The sequence below is a fragment of the Pleurodeles waltl genome, chromosome 4_1, assembly GCF_031143425.1.
Source record: "Pleurodeles waltl isolate 20211129_DDA chromosome 4_1, aPleWal1.hap1.20221129, whole genome shotgun sequence".
In the NCBI taxonomy this organism is placed as follows: domain Eukaryota; kingdom Metazoa; phylum Chordata; class Amphibia; order Caudata; family Salamandridae; genus Pleurodeles; species Pleurodeles waltl.
The window spans coordinates 784,888,452-784,905,845 of record NC_090442.1 but is presented as its reverse complement, the minus strand read 5'-3'; the positions used below and the strand labels follow the sequence as shown (position 1 = coordinate 784,905,845).

At 42.0% G+C, this 17,394-nt stretch overlaps 1 protein-coding gene across 1 annotated transcript in view; it reads left to right on the top strand.

The window, feature by feature from the left end:
- The window catches only part of LOC138288171 (natterin-3-like), a 41,312-nt gene extending 27,717 nt beyond the window's left edge, over positions 1 to 13,595 (top strand). The window contains exon 3 of the mRNA XM_069229489.1: positions 9,040 to 13,595. Within this exon, the coding sequence (XP_069085590.1) occupies positions 9,040 to 10,142 (1,103 nt within the window). The 3' untranslated portion in view covers positions 10,143 to 13,595. The remainder of the gene's footprint in view (positions 1 to 9,039) is intronic.
- Positions 13,596 to 17,394: the final 3,799 nt, after the last annotated feature.

Here is a 17,394-nt window from a genome sequence, read left to right as displayed (position 1 = left end):
TTAACAAGATTTATATTCTTTCGTCTCTCTTCCTACTTTTTTAAACATGCCATATACTGTGTCATTATTTTAAAACTACTACTCCGTATGTGTCACTTTTTAGATCGCACAAGCTCATAGAGACGTTTTTTATGCAAAAAATCTGCAAATTGTTGTATTTTTAGTTTGATTTTAATTTTAGCTGTAAGAATTTTACTGAAACATTTTATATATTAATTGATTATTAGATTTTTACAATATCCTGAAGGATTTTTACTTTGATTTATGATGAGCTATCGCGATTCTAACGGATTTTACATGACTATATAAGATTGTTCTTTTTCTTTTTGTAATTTTAAATGGTCCAAATCTTTTTGGATCGAATGTATTTAAATAAATAAAGAGTCACTAAGGTGTATCATTTATTGTATCACTAATTTTATATGGGATATGAATGATGGCAAATTTGGTTTTAGGTGCGATTTCTTTTAGGTGTTCTATGTTTTTTAATCTCCTTATGCATATTTGTGGCTCATTCTTAAATTTGAAGATTGATTTCAATGGTTTTTATTCTTTTTTTCTTTAATACTGAATATATTTTATTGTATTTGTTGACTTTGTATTGCTTTAAATTACCAAATAAAGTATATATGACTGACTGACTGACACTCAAGTGCCAGTCTTTCTGTGTCCCTCAAGGAAGACAAGGTTTGTTGAGCAATTCCTGATGCAGGACTGTAAATGAGGCATAAACTGAGGAAAGCTTAGACGAACCCTGAAAACCAGAGAAGTCAGTTCCATATCTTTGCTCTCAGAATAAGAGAATAGTTACAACTGTATCTGAAAGACTGACAGACGATGGAATTTTGCAGAATTTTAGTCAGCCCATATTTGTACTTCCTCTACAAGTGGACCTTAAATTCCTCCCCTAAAAACAAAGGATGCTGCCAATTCAGGATGCATACTTTATGAATGTGGCGTTTCAGCTGGATGCAATCTGATTTACTTTGTTTCAGTTGCATAACCCTATAATTGGAATATCTCACGGGTCCTCCTCATGGTGAAACTCTTGTTTTTGATGTAATCCTGAACACTAAAGACCCTGTTGAATGAGGAATTGCCAGTACCCGCACCTTCTTTAGAAGAAATGTGTGCTGCCTTGTTACCCAATGTCAAGGCCAGTGTGGGTCAGTACTGCTGGAACCGCTTTACGTTTGACGATTGATGTGGAGCAGTGGTTCTCTCATAGCCAGGACCTGCATAACGGCTTCAGTGTCCAGTTCACTCATGTCAGATCACTGAAAACTCAGTGGTGTTTGAGATTTCCAAATGTGGAGACTGAAAGGGTTGTGTCCTAACAAGACTGGATCTCTAAACCAATCTCAAGAGCCATAGGGAGATGCGAGGGCTGAATGAGTTTGTTCTAAAGAAGACATGACTTATCCATAAGTATAATTAAATGGGAACACAATGTAGACCTAAAGATCTCAACTGTGACCCTTATGCAGCTAGCCATTGCCATCATCCCTAGAAATCCCAGAACCATCTGACCACGAAAGGAAAAGTTGTTTGTTCTTCATGGAATTGGAACAGCAGCTTCTGTTTGGCATCCAAGATGGGCCGATGATTCTGCTTTTCCATGGTTTTCTCCTACTGCAAGCCAGCACGATTAGCCTGCTAGCATTTCTGTGATTTGCACGTCATGAACCTTTATCCCAGCAAGACCTACTCAACCTTTTATCTTTGCTATCACAGACATGACTGAAGAAATAAACAGGGGCAATAACTGACTAAAATGATAGTGGTCCAAGAACCAACAAAACCCATCTGAACATTACTAATGGTAACAAAACCTGCCATATATTAAGGAGCAGATTGGAGCTTATGCAGGTGTCACTCCCTTTTTGCGGAAGAGATCTATGGTGCCTTTGTTAATGTGTGCTTTTAGATTTAGAAATAATTAAACTTCTTTTTTCACATGGAATGTATACTTACAATCATGTCTGTGCATTGGGGGAATCCCTAAGTCATCCTGACTCAGTGGAGTAGAAAAAGAAGGCATTCTTAGGTTTGTCAGGGCTATCTTTTTTCGAAGGTTATAGAAGGTCATCTGGTCAAGGATGGTTTTGACTGGTACGAGTATCAGGCCCTTAATGTTTACCAGGGTTTCAAGGTTTGGGAAAAACACTGGGGGAGGGACAAATATGATACTCCGTAACTGTGCTTGAATGTACCATTTTACATTCCATTTTAATTAAATCCAGTGAGCGTTTACAGAAGCCTAAAACTCTATAGGAGACAGCAGTTTGGTGCAAAGCCTCTTTTGGAGAAAGGAAGAAGATATTTTTGTCACCTGGCAAGTGCCCTGTTTTCTTCTTTTTTTTTTTGCAAAGAGTATGCAGCCTATCTTGCCTGGCAACAGATTGGGCAGCATCAGTACAGATACGATCTTATTAGGATCCTTTGGGCCACCACCTATTTGCATCTACCCAGCATGAATGACTATTGAACTTAAATATATTTCAGTCTCTTCTCAGCTGCAGCTGGCTGATACGGTGTTCAAACTGGTCTTATGAAGGAAGAGACCTTCATACGTTAAGCAGGATTGCCCTGTTTCTCTACACTTTTCAGGTATTTGTCAAGAGAATGGGAGAAATAAGAACCCCTTCCTTTCTCCAGGGTTGCTATCACTTTCACAGACTGCCTTGGTGGATTTCTTGCTACAAGGATGAGATCATCGTTTGCCATTCATTATTTGTCGTTCAGCTCTTTACCTTTGAATTTCCTACAATAGGGTTTCTTCTAATCGCTGTAACACTTGCTTCAGGGTATCAGTGCTTAAGGATGTCCACTGGGATCTTTCAAATTGAACACCTTTGTAGAATTTACTTTGTTTTGACGAAGGACAAAACAGACTGAGGGTCTTTATAGCCTTTTTGAAGACACAAAATGGCACCTGATTGAACGTTTCTTTTCCTTCTTTTCGTCTAAGTTTGATCACTTGGGATTGTGCCTTTATGTTTTTTTCTGTTCCAACTCTTCACGATTGAGAACCTGGTGTTTCTTGCTGATAGCGGTCTAACGGACCTGCCAACAAGACAATAGAGCCTATAAGATCTTCCATTGCCCTTGGCATCATCAAAATAGGCTTTTTGTTTCTCACTATGTACACCTAGAAAAAGGAATCTATGAAAGTTTTTCACCTATTTGCTTAGTAATCAATGAGTGATTTTGTGAGATTCTACAACGCCTAGTATGGGTCTGGCTGTTTCCACCTTTAGAAGGGAATTCCTGATGGTGAAGTGAAGAGTCTGTTTTTAAGGCTGTTTCGTTGCCACAATACTCAGACAAGGGAGTGAAGACAAAAAAGAAAAATAAATCCTAATGGGGAGCAGTTGCAGAGAATGTAGTGGTTCAACGAAGCAGAGGGCCTCTTAGCTACTAGATACATACTCCTGTGACAAGGTGCCCAACCCAGGGGCAAGGAGTGTCTAATGCATCAGAGGAGAGAAGCAAAATGCTTATAGGAGGCATCACAGAGGCATCACAGAGTTGTATAATGGGGCGAAAAAATGTGAGCCAACATTTGGTAGTAATGGGCTACTGTGACCCTACTGTGACCTCGAGTTCAACAGAGTTCAACTCTCCAGATAAACCTCTGAACTGCGGATACTGGGGCTAGTGCTTCATCTGTAAAGAAATAAGAGCAGGGACCCAGCGATTTTCTTGAGCAGTCGCCAGCAGAGCTGAATGCTGGGGTTGCCAAATACCAAGGCTGTTGCCAAATCATGTCTCCTTCTTGAAGCTTCATGCACTTCCTGTTGCTTGATCTTGTCCTTGTAGGTTCTTTTTCATGTCTAATTGACCACTGTTTTCATATTTCTTCCACTTTCCTGCCTTTCTATTTTTTGCTCTGGGTCAAAGCCAAGTTCCTAACTTAAGACTATGCTTAAATTAAGCATAGGCTGGGATCTTTGGAAGGGGAATACATGAGAGTCCGATCGACTCCTTTGCTAGAGTTTGCTAGACTATGTCCCATCTCAGATGAAAGCTACTACTGCTGATGTTTTATATAAACTTTTCCTGCTTACTGGCACATTGCTAACTGAGGGAGGCATCGGTTGTATGGCCTGGCTTTGTGGCATTTCACACCGGATTGGATTGCTGACTTTCCTTTCTGTTTTACAGGAGCGGAAGCAGTACACATTTTATAATATTTCAGATGATGATTGAAGATTCGAGACCAACATTCTAGAGTCATATGATGAGTGCTGTCATGGTATATATGGTGCATTATATCAACATAACCTGTTGAAGCACTTTATACATTTTAATGCCTGATAACGGTACAGCTTCCCAATGTGATTTCACAGCACAAAATAGTCATAGTTATGCACAGGCAGGCTTGCAAGCCTACTTACATTAATACGCTCTTTAAAGCATTTTCAATAACCAGAAGGGACTCGAAATCAGCAATCTTGTTACATATCGAGACATATAAGGCACATTATGTCGGCTTTGTTCAAAAATTCTAATGCTTTTTGAAAAATTATAAGGGAAAAGAGTGGTTAATTCTCTAAGTAAAAGATAAATAATATCAATAGTATGGAATGGCAAGAATATACAACTTCCCTTTGTGCAATGAACAGCCAAACACCTTGTAATAGTATCATAGAGTCCCTAAATAGGGTATCAGCTGATAGATGCCCCCACTAGACAGGAAGTGTTGCTGTATCTTAAAGCAGCTAGGAACACGGGGGTAGGAGGTCCAGACCAATTACCTATTACCATTATTAAATTAGATCTGGATTGCTGGGTAACCTATTTAAGAGCCCTTTTTCGTTATTGTTAGAATACTGGTGTGGTCCTCAGTTTATGGAGGAGTAGTATTATTCTGCCCTTACATAAAAAGGGTCCTATAAAACTACTGTGCAATTACAGGCAGATTACTCTGTTAGATGCCACAGGAAAGATCTTCGCTAAATCTGTTTTTTCTAGTCTTCTAGAATGGGTAGAGGAAAAAACATTATACCTTTGGAGCAGGCAGGCTTTAGAGCTGGTCACTCGACTCTGGATAATTTAACTATGATTCACCTTTTATTGGAAAAATATGTGAAATGGAGGGGGGTGCCTGCTTACGTGGCTTTTATAGATTTTTCAACAGCTTTTGATTGCAAAGACAGGCAGGTCCTTTGGAAAAAGCTAAAATCCATAGGTATACCAGGGAGTCTCTTAAAACGTATTATCGCCCTTAACACAGACACCTGGTGTCATGTTATGTTAGGTGGTATGTGGGGCATGACTCCCAAGATCCCTACCACAAATAGACTAAAGCAGGGCTACCTGTTTGGCGCCTTCAGTTTTTTCTTTATATATAGCCGATCTGTCTGATGTGTTCAGTAAGTCTGGTGGGGATGCTCCAAAATTAGGTGCCTATCCTTTGGGGACTCTTTATGGGGATGATATTGTTTTGCTATACCTGACTCATAACGGCCTTCAGAAGCATCTTGATGTTTTGACCTGCTCTGATGCTCAGTTTCTGAAGGTCAGTATAAATAAAACCAAAGACATGAGGTGTTGTCCAAAGGGGTGCCCAACTGGCAAAAGGTATTAGTGGTCTTTTAATGCTATACCCTAGAGTCAGTGAAGTCATATCTCTATCTGGGAAGAATTATATCAGCAACTTTGGCTGAAAAGGATCATATTGCACATATATTGAATAAGGTTTATGCTCATGGTAATGCACTAAAGGCACTCTAAGGAGCAACAGGCTATAGGCATTTTAACCATCTCCTAACTGAATGCAAAATGAAGGTTCCCTCTACTGTTATATGCTGTAGAGACAATAAAAGTTAATAAATTACATCTTCTGCATAAGGTTGGAAGCCAAGATTCTTCGCACTATCTGCACTTTAAATTCCATAGTTTAAATAGAAGTATTAAGGTCAGAACTAAGATTGGTGAGCATTTATATAAGAGGTTTAGCTGCTATTCTAAGTATTTTACATGCCAAAGAACACTCTTTAAGGAGTCTTACAGCTATGGAATGCCTTCTTTCCTCTGCACAGTTTGGGTTGTTTTTAACTAATGTTCTTTTTGCACAGCAGCATTTTTCTCTGTCTGGATTAGACATCCAGAATATGAGCTATGCGCACCTTAATGTTTTCTGAAAGTATAATATGAACAATCCTTCCATGCTGTATGATATGACTCTATGTCGAGCCACTTTCATGGTGTCATTCAATGTTGCCAAGCAGCTACACTGAAGGCATATTAATTAAAATTGCAACCTGGAACGTAGGGTGTGAAGGGGCATAACGTTGTGTTGGTTGAAATGCTTGCTGCTAAAACTGTAATAGATGCATGGTGGAATATAGTTTGGGACAAAAGAATTTGTAATTTTTGATATACTGGTGTACAGACAAATGAACATGTTATATTTGTTTGTCCTGTATTAAGGATCTACTAACAGATATTTTAAAAAACATTTTTTAAAGGCATGGAGTTACAACAGCAAAATCTGCTATGGCGATGATAAATTGCCCAGTGAATAAACAAATCTGTGGATTTCTTTTAAAATTGTTTAGTTCCTTTTTAAATCTGTATAAAATTGATTTATTTTCTATATTGCAAATCTTGTTGTAAGATCTAAATCTTTAATAAAAATTTCAAACTTGAACTTGTCGGCATTGTTCATATGAACTAAAAACTCTGCATTTATTTAAAATACTAAAACAATTATGGCAACACAAATCAACTACCCAGTGGTGAGCAGCTTAATAATTATAGATGCTCTAACGAGCTACCTATAGCTAATTTTCTCAGAATGGTGAGCTAGGTCAGCAAACCCCTGATGTGTATATCAATGTAGACATGTGTACCAGATGCACCCGTGACTACTAGAATTTTTAATAAAAGAACAAAATGGAGGCCAGATGTGTTCAAATTTGCTCATCTTATCTTTCACAATCACTGTAATTTTTCCATTTCATAAATCAACCATTATTAATTAAGGGGGTGGATTAAGTTGTTTCCATTAATGTGCCAAAAGTGAGTGAAATATCTGTAAAAGTAGTTAAGGGGTACTCTCAATCCTTACTTACCCCTTATCTCCCAATAAAAATAGGATTCAGAGGCATATAGATAACTGTTCTTTATTTAATTTGATCTAAAACCCCTCTACAGAACGACTAACTAGCTTACAGAGACTGCCAGATATTCATCCGAGTTCCCTTCAGTTTCTCTAGTGCTTAATTTGAAAAATAAATAAATTGCCAGGGCCCTCTGCAGGGGGCCACTTTCTGTTGCACCACATGCACCACCCACTGCTGCTGTCATTAGTGTAACAGCATAACCATCACACTCCTACATGTTTGACAATTCTGGCAATTCCAAGCCCCCAAAGCTATAAGAATGGCTTTGATGGCAGGTATTAGTAATTTTTAATGCATATTAAATTAATAAACAACTGTTGCTGTGCTTGTCTCCGAGTTAAACAAACAGCGCCTCCATGTGGCAGACTATTATTATAAGTGCCAGTGTTGACAAATAGGTGCTGGGAGTGAGCACCAGAAACCACCGGCTCAAATTAAGCACTGAGTTTCTCCAGCACCCGTTTTGTGACCCAAACATTGCGTGAAGGCAGGCCAGGTTTAGGTCCCCCTTTGTAATATTTTATAACTATTTACTTTGTGTTGTGTGCAAATCATGATGTTAGCTGCACATGTCCAAATGTTAAGCCAGGTGTCTTCCACTGTTTGTGCCTCATGTTCAGTTTCCCAAGTGGCCCTGTATGAAGGCTTCGGAGTTTAACTTAACTTGCTGAGCAATTTGTATGAAATTGACATATCTCGTCTTGTGGACCCACTTGTTAAAAAAAACTCATGAGGAGTTAAATCTCTGAATGTTGCTTCTTTCATTGTCTGATATTGTGCCCAGTGGGTTAATTGCATTAATGTAAACATTTCTGCTGCATTAAGATAGGCCACCGATTTTCCTTTCTGAATTGCTGCAAGAAAGTAAAGGAAATAGGCAGTTGTTTTATTGATTGGCAGAGAAGGGTCTCGTAAGAGTTTTGCAGTGCCCTGCAACTGTTCTGTTTACCGGATTCTGTTTTCCGATGCGTCTGATAACATTTGGCATCTTTCTGTGAACTTCTCTGACATTTGATGCAGGATATTTAAGGATCATGATGCAGTCTTAGCACAGAAAGGGAAGATCTATCTAGAATTTGGTTGCCTAAACAGGTTGCTTCCCCTTTGAGAGGGCAACTGTCAAAAAATGCCTGCCTGACCCCTGAATGTAATGAAGTGAGATGGCTCAAATTCACAGAAGGAAACAGTTGAGGCTGAACAGCAAGAAGCAGCAACTGAGAAAGACACTGAAAAAATAATGGAAAATGCCCACGTTGTTTAAAACATCTGCACACAGGAGAAGTTGCAGTGTGTATGCAGGAGACAATTTTTGCCTCTGGTTAATGCATGCAAGGTACCAGCCTTTATTAACAGCTTACAAAGAAATTTCTGAACCTACCACAGGGTGGCGCCAAGTTTTGAAGCGCTGAGAACAAGAGCAACGTTGGAGTATGGATATATATATATATTTTTTAATGATAAACCACTTTAAAAACATGCTACATATCACTCTAAAATCAGACTTCATTAAAAAGGGGACATATCCGTAATTGTTAAAGAAAACACAGACTATAACAGACCATTATAAAAAATAGTAACTCAGCATATAGCACCATGGCATTAACACATATTGAGTCTACGTTAGGTAGGTCACAGGGCCCCAGTTCTATCAAGTCTACTTTTCTTTAAGGATAGAGGAATAATTAATGTGTTTTGATTTTTAAAATACGAATATTTACTCGCTTTCCTAATCTTGCATTCTTCCTTCATTCCAAAAATGAATCCATTGTACCTTTTAGAAACGGTGTTTGTAAGGGATGGCTGAAGGGATACTGTTTACTAATAATGTATTTATATATAGAAATGACATCATGATTAATTTATCTCTTCATTTTTCTCTTTTCATTCTCTTTCCTGAAAAACCAAGATGGGTCTAAAGAGGAGTACCCAAACCCCAGTCTCCAGGATGTCATCCCCCCCTTAAGTCATCCCTCAGCCAGTGGTGAAGAGGCTGAGCTGGTGGAACGGGATGAGGTCCAGGGGGCTGTCCGGCAAATCCACTTCCCGGATAATATTAACCTCCGCTGGGAGGAGTGGACCGGTTCTCTTCCCGAAGGTGCTGTGTCCATCTGGAATTCGTACACCTCCCGCACGGACCATGTCTGTGCTGAGCCAGGGTGCGCCACTGGTTTCTACAGCCCTGCCACCGGGCCATATTGCTATTACCCGTATGGAGACCGAGAATATCGCACCTCCACCTTCAGAGTGTTGGTCAATCTTCACGACTTCGAGTCTCTGGAGTGGAAGTCGGGGTCCTACGGCTCCATTCCTCAGAACTCAGTCGGGAGCTGCTCTAGAGTGAATGTGTACGTTGGGAAGAACAAGTACGGTTTAGGGAAAGTGGACACACATCATGAGGCATTCTTCTTGCCTTACGAAGGCAAGGAGTATTGGTACAAGAGCTATGAGGTATTGAGCATCTTCGCTGATTATAAGGCTCAGAAGATTTCAGATGTACAATACTTAAAAGATGAAATAAATTTTTACCAGCAGCCCCCTCAATTGCTGGCTTCGTCCCGAGTCATCAACAATGACTGTAAGACAGTGAAGAAGACTGCCACTTTGAGCAGAAGGACCACCGTTGAGCAGCGGTGGGATATTGGACGTTCAACAAGTTTTGGGGTCAACTCCACCATCAGTGCTGGCATTCCCAAGATTGTGGAGACATCTTTAACCATTTCAGCAGAGTTGTCCTTCGAATGGCGAGAAGGTACAACTCGCACAGAGTCTGTGACGCACATCCACTCACTGGAGATGGATGTCCAGCCAAACCACATATGTGAGGTGGTTATGGAGGGGAGGGAAATGACAGCAGATATGCCTTTCACAGCCACTCTCACACGCTTTTATGGAAATGGAGAAACGCGCTCTACCACGGCTCGAGGGGCTTTCATCGACGTACAAATTGGAGCAGTGACTGTGCATGTGAAGAGGTGCCAGCCAATTCCTGATGCAGAGCCATGCTATTAGTGCCATGCTCCGAGACACCATCCACTTCAACAGTGTCCTAGCATTAGCCTTCATGTTGACACTGTCATCTCTCAAACGTACAGCAAGATAGACCCAGTGCCACTGCCTTAGTGCTGAGAAGCAATAGCAATATCTATTTCCACTTTTGTCATCACTTTCCTTTTCTCTCTGTTTCGCTCCCCCTTATCTCCCAATAAATCTGATAACAGAGTGATACCCCGCCCCTTTTCACATAGTTTTACCTTTACTAATTGACCATACTACGTTTCCTCCGCACTAAATAATCATATCATATATAGCCCATTTACCCACAGGGCCACTCCTGGATGCTTATGAATGCTAGATGAGAACCCAGGTGATGTAGAGTGCCACACTAGATGAATGAGGATTCCTCATCCTGTTGTGACCAGCTGTCCTGACATAACACAGTGGGGTTCCAACGTTATGATTAGATGCACTTCACATTGTGGGCCGTATTTATACTTTTTGGCGCACAACTGCGCCAACGCAGTTGTGCGTCAAAAAATGTAACGCCGGCTAACGCCATTCCAAAGCGCCATGCGGGCGCCTTATTTATGGAATGACGTTAGCTGGCGGAGCTGACTGGTGTGCGTCAAAAAAAATTACCCACACCAGGCAGCGCCGGCGTAGGGGAAAATGGAGCTTGGGCGTCAAAGAATGGGGCAAGTCGGTCTGAGGCAAAAAATCTGCCTCAACCCGATTTGCGACATTTTTTTTGACTCCCACCCTCCATTGACATGACTCCTGTCTTAGCAAAGACAGGAGTCATGCCCTATTGCCCAATGGCCATGCCCAGGGGACTTCTGTCCCCTGGGCATGGGCATTGGTCATAGTGGCATGTAGGAGGGCACAAATCAGGCCCCCCTATGCCACAAAAAAAAAAAAAAATACTTACCTGAACTTACCTTAAGTTCCCTGGGATGGGTCCCTCCATCCTCGGGCGTCCTCCTGGGGTGGGCAAGGGTGGCAGGGGGTGTCCCTGGGGGCATGGGAGGGCACCTCTGGGCTCCTTCCGAGCCCACAGGTCCCTTAACGCCTGCCCTGACCAGGCGCTAAAAAATGACGCAAAAGCGGCTGGACGTCATTTTTTTTGACCCGCCCACTCCCGGGCATCATTTTTGCCCGGGAGTATAAATACGGCGCACATGCCTCGGAGTCATTTTTTAGACCGGAACGCCTACCTTGCATATCATTAACGCAAGGAAGGTGTCCACGCTAAAAAATGACGCAAACTCCAAGATCTTTGGCGCTAGACGGGTCTAACGCCAAAGTATAAATATGGAATTAGTTTTGCGTCGAATTTGCGTAAAAAAAAACAATGCAAATCCGGCGCAAACAGAGTATAAATATGCCCCTGTGTGTCTTTACAATTTAATTTAGGGAGGACGTACGGTCTACCACTCTGGAGAAGATTCCCTTTCTCCCCATGTTTTCAGTACCATTACCATGTAAAACTACCATAGATCCATTGCCAGGACAGCTGTCCTGTAACATATTCCGAAGTAGTTGTGACTGTCTGATAACCCACGCCCTCACCATGTATGGTTTTGGTAAACACTTTACCACTTTTTCCAGTAGACCTTTGTTCACTTTGGCAGATCACATGCCTGACCTTATAACCTTCTCCGTCTAAGGATCTGACGTTATTCCCACCCGCTGTAGGAATCAGAGCAACAGCCAACTCCTAAACAATATGTTCTCAAATATTTTGACACCACATATATAAGGTGACATTAATTAGCCCTCAACAATGACCATATCACATTCTCAAAGAATAGGGGTGATTTAAACCACATGATTGTTTTAAACTGCCCAAATTTGTGAGAACATATTTGACTGACACCTCTACCTGCATTTTTTAACTCTAACTGTTGTCCCTTTTATCACTTTCAGAAACTAGTTTGCCCCATCAGCCTGCACATCTCGGCCTTATTACCTCCCCATCCGAAGAACATTGCTGTGTAAAAAATACTCCTAGAGCTGCCTCCTCGGCAGATCTGTCTTGTTGAGCAGTGTCTTACAGAGCCCAGTCTTCTGTCCGAACACTGATGAGCTCTCTCCCACTCATTCGCAAGCAGCAACCCTCGTGTATCCTTCCTTTGACTCATCCCAAACCTCATTTTACTAGTATGGTCTCTCTAATCCATTTCTAGAGACTCTTCACTCCTCCGTCTCTCCTTTTACTATTCACAAACCTCATCCTACTACTATGATCTTCCAAATAACTTTCTAGACTCTCCCCTCTTCTATCCCTCTATTAACCTATTCAAACAAACTAACAGACACCGCTCTAATTAAATCATATTTCGCTATACTAGACCACCACTAATACTTTTTGGATTCTGGAGTAGTGTGCTACTTTCCAAAAAGCGCTTTGACGCCTCAAAAGGGGAAATAAATGCTATATAAATACAATGACACTTATAATTCTATGCAATACTGACACATGATGAGTTACGCTTCTTCTGGTCTTATTTTCAGGCTTGAATGTTATTTACTAAACATCCTCCCAAAAACATTGTGCATTCCTGACTGATATTCCAAATGAGAATGTTGCCAGGCTTGGGCATGGACAAGATCAGTGAAGGCAGATAGTGTGAGGCCTGGCAGTGCCCATGGATGGTGATTGTATACGGTGTGAACAGTGCAGTCCTGAGATTGTGAGGCATAGACTGTGTCAGCGTAGACTAATAGTCCAAGGCTAGCGAGGATTACGCTGATGACAGTGTTGTGTAGCCATTTTAGTTATAGCTTCATACACATTATTTTAACCCACTAGGCCTGGCGCTGTGCACTTTAACCTAGATATATTTTATTCAGCTTCATTTTATTATTGTTACAGTAGCCACTTTTACGGTCTTGTTTTATTTTCTCTATCTAGCTGTTTTTGCCTAGGCCAGCACTCTGTTCTAAAACAAGACATTCTTGCTCACTCTGTGCTTCTTTCAAGGCTGCAGTAAGATAGTTTGCCGATGAGCGTGGTATAAAGTTCTTGTCTCTGACATTCATAGAAAACACACATCCTCACGTAGGGACATTTTCTCAGAACATCAGCTGTTTTATTATAAAAACACTTGCTTGTCCCTTCCACTTTAGAGGGAAATTCCAGCCAGACAACCACAACTGTATCGAGATTGCTGAAGGCTGCGCTACAGCTGCCTATGCAGACTTCAGGCCTTTGCTCAGGTATGGGGGATGATGTCTTCCCAGGGGAACCTGAAGGGCAGAATTAGAGCTTAACACGCTGGGGTCTATTATAGCCTAGGAAGGAATTGGTCTATTGACTGTAGTGACAATATGGTAGCACTATTTCTATGCTTCACTCTCCTTGTCACAATTTCAATCTTGTCATGCTGTATCGTCCTGGTGATTGCGGCCCACGCTTTGCTATCTAAGATGCAGTTGCTTCATTAAAATCATTATTGAAACATATACTGCCTCTGTTTGTCATTGTATATGGGAATAATGTAACTGAGAGAAAATGGATGAGACCTGAGTGACCACGGCTTCCCTGAGAAACCAGTTATGTCATGCGCTCGGCTGCCCAATCATACCTGCCCTTGGGTAGAGATGAGGCACTGTTAGTTAGCCGGAGCAAAACCCAGATTCGAGCGACAGGTGTCACCTGTAGTGGGTCAGACTCAGTCTCCCACACCACAGGTGATTCTGTAGCTCAAAATCCAGTAGTCTCATTAGAATAATGAGAACCTACGCGACATGGCACTGCCAATGTTTGGTCAGGCTCTAATTTTCGGGTCCTCCTGAGTATATCTGTCTCAATATATACAAAGATACCTCAGTACTATATATGTAGACATCTGTGGTATTGAGGATTTCCTCCTCAGCTAAGTAGGGAACCCTATCTGACACTGGAGGTTGTTCAAGCTTGAACTGTAGTGTGGTCAGTTTTACGTATTAGTTGCGCTTTAGCTTCAGGCTTTAGGCCTTTATGAACTTTGCCCTGACTATATTTTATTCATTTGCTGACAGCTTAGAGCCTCTGTGCACTTTGCTCTACATGCTTTTTATTAGGCTTCGTACTGTTATTTTTCGAATAGCCAGTTCTACGGTGTTGTTTTTTTATTCATATCACACTGTTTTGCCTACTTCAGCACTGGAGTTCTCCATAACATTTACCATTTACTCTGCGCTTCAGTCAAGGATACAGTCTGGTACATTGCCGATAGACGTGGTAGGAGTTTAGACTTGGCATTCCTGCGTAGGGACATTTTGTGATCACGATGACATGTTAGTTATAAAATCACTTCCTTGTCCCAATACACGCAAGAGGGAGATTCCAACCAGGGAACCACAACTGGACGCTGACTGCCTCGTTGCAGATGCTGAACCAAGATCACAGGTCTTTGCTCAGGTATGAGGGCTGATGTCTCCACAGTGATTCTAATAGGCAAGCTAGAAGCTTAACATGCTGTGCTCTAAATAGAAAAAGCAGAGGGAGAGTAGAAACTGTTAGACAAAATGATAGCTTTGTTCTTATGTTTTACTCTCCTGGTGACTATTTCAATCCTACTGTGTTGTATCGTTCTGGTTATTGCGGCTCACGCCTTAATATCTAAAAAACTGTCGTTTTATTAAAACATTATATAAAACTTATACTGTCTTTGTCATTTGTATATGAGATCATATTGCAAATAAGAGAGTTGGTTTGGATCTGAGTAACCATGACTTCCCTGAGAAGTTCCAAAGATGTCATGCGCTCGGCTGCCAAATTATTCCTTCCACATGGGAGAAATAAGGCACTGCTAGTTAGCCGGAGCAAAAAACGGATTTACATTGACAGAGTACTTAACACGTGGGTCAGACTCAGTCCCCCACACCGTTATCGATCCTACTGCCTAGAAATCCAGTAGTCTCATTTAGAATAATGAGAGCCCACGCAACATGGCGCCGCCAACGTTTGGTCAGGCTCTAATGTTTAGGTCCGACTGACTCTCTTGGTCTCATATATATTTTGACTCCTCGGTCCCGTATACGGAGACGTCCGTGGGGCTGAGGCTTTCCGCCGCAATGGGATAGGTGCTTCCTATTGCTTAGTGGTTGGTTGTTCAAGCTTGAACTTTGAAAGGAAAACCCCGATATTGGTGTGCCTTCTCTGACCTGGAGCTATTTTTTATAAATGGCGAATCCTAATTTAGTGAATATTGCAATCAATATGCGTCAACCGCTCACAGGACATCTGTTGGCACATGGACTGACAGTCCAGGGGGGTCCAGTCACTTTTGTGGTGGACGCCCATGCAGCCTATAGAACGGAACTTTTTTATTCTTGGGTCGGATTTCCAGCAGTGGATGGGGGTACAAATACTTTTCACGAATACACTGTTGCGAATGTCCCTGGACAATACAGGGCTTACACTTATTTAGAAATACCTCTATCTTATCAAGAACACCATAATTGGCTTGATGGCGCCCTCCCACACACAGTTGCACAAGTTAGGTTAGGTCCACTGAGTAATGATGGTCCTACCCGGCCTTTATTGGCTACATATACACCCCATCCTGCGGTTGCTCAATTGGCAGTGGTTGAAGTTCGTCGTTTATATACAGACTTAACGGCTACATATAGACGATTAGTTCAGTTTGTAATGCAGACACTAAATACAAACGCAGCGCGTGCTGCTCCAGTGCACCCACAGGCAGTGGTTCCGGGTATTAATCCGGCCACTGTACACTCTGTTATGGGTAAGGTACCGGCTAAACGAGAGGAGACTCCATTTTGGCTGGCGCAAAAAATGTATACGCTGGAAGCAGTATTTCCCCATACGGGACCTCAGGATAAACATAGAATTTTGACGATGTGTTTGCCGTATGGGATGGTTCCTCCGGTAGACCTTTGTAATACCTGGGGCACGGTGTTTGCCGCGCTCTACACTACGGTGCACGGTACACCGACATTAGCTAATTTACCGGACGTGCTTAAACAAATTCAAGATGAATATGGGGCTGCCCCTGCCTTAGACTTGGGCATGCAGTTGCTGGGCAATTTTGCCACAGTTTCTTCTATTATTTTGAGTAATCTCAAAGGAGAGGCAGTAGCGCTAGCGGTGCGAATGCGTCTTCGGGATGTTCCGCTGCTTAATCAGGAGCGGGAACTTCCGAGAATAATAGCGGAAACATATTCTAGTATTGGTCGAGATAGCCTAGGTGCTAGACCACAGAAACCCCAGTTACAGGGTAAAAATAATAAAGATAATGCTAAACAGCAACATCCTGAGGGTTCAAAAAAGCACTGGGACAAGAAACAGCAGACACCTAAAAAAGATGGTGGGCAGTCTCCACAACCGGAGACCCCACAGAATAAGTATAATCTCCGGAATAGGGATACTTTGAAGACACCTGATAGATATCAATATACTGATACACGCCAATCTCGTTCCTTTCAGGACTCCTCGGAAAAGAGAAGTGAGAGAGGTGGGCGGTCAGAGCGGAAGACGGAGTACGTGAAACCGAGACAGGATTCACAACGCTCGGCGGAGGTTTCTATTAAACAAGAAGAGAAACCGCTGCAACAAAAACAGCAATTTAAAAAGAAGAAAGTGGCAGCAGTCTCAGTTAGACATGCCGCTCAAGAAGAGAGTTCTCTTGACGAACAAGACATGGGCGTTAGCACTGTTAGACAGCGCGGCAGAGGTCACAATAGTTCGCCGGAGTCTTCTAGAGCATCTGGAGGTGAAAGCAACTGATGACTTCATACAAGTCGAGACGGCGGATATGCGAGTCTCTGATCCTGATAGAGTATATGAAGTGACTCTGCGATTGGAAGGGGACATTGACCGTATTATAAACGCCATTTTTTGGGACCATGTGGTAAAATCATATGATGTTCTGCTGGCCGAACAGGATTGGCCACCTGACTTTGTTCGCGACTGTCCGGTAGGGGAGGAGGTTATTACACCTTCCTTCTCACCACTTGTTCCGAGAGAACTAGCGGAGTCCTATAGTAAATCATGGGCTCTAGCACAGGCTCCCGCCCTATATAGAAATAACGTGGGGTGGGACAGACAATCACCTTATCATGTAATTCCGATAAAGGGCGAACCTCAGCCACAACCGCAGTATCCTATCAAATTTGAAGCAAGGGCATCGGCTAGGAAAATTCTTACACAATTGGAGTACCAGGGTGTAATTGAGCCCTGTGTCTCGCCGATGAATAATCCCTTATTTCCGGTTGCTAAACCGGACCATTCATATAGGATAGTGGTGGATTATAG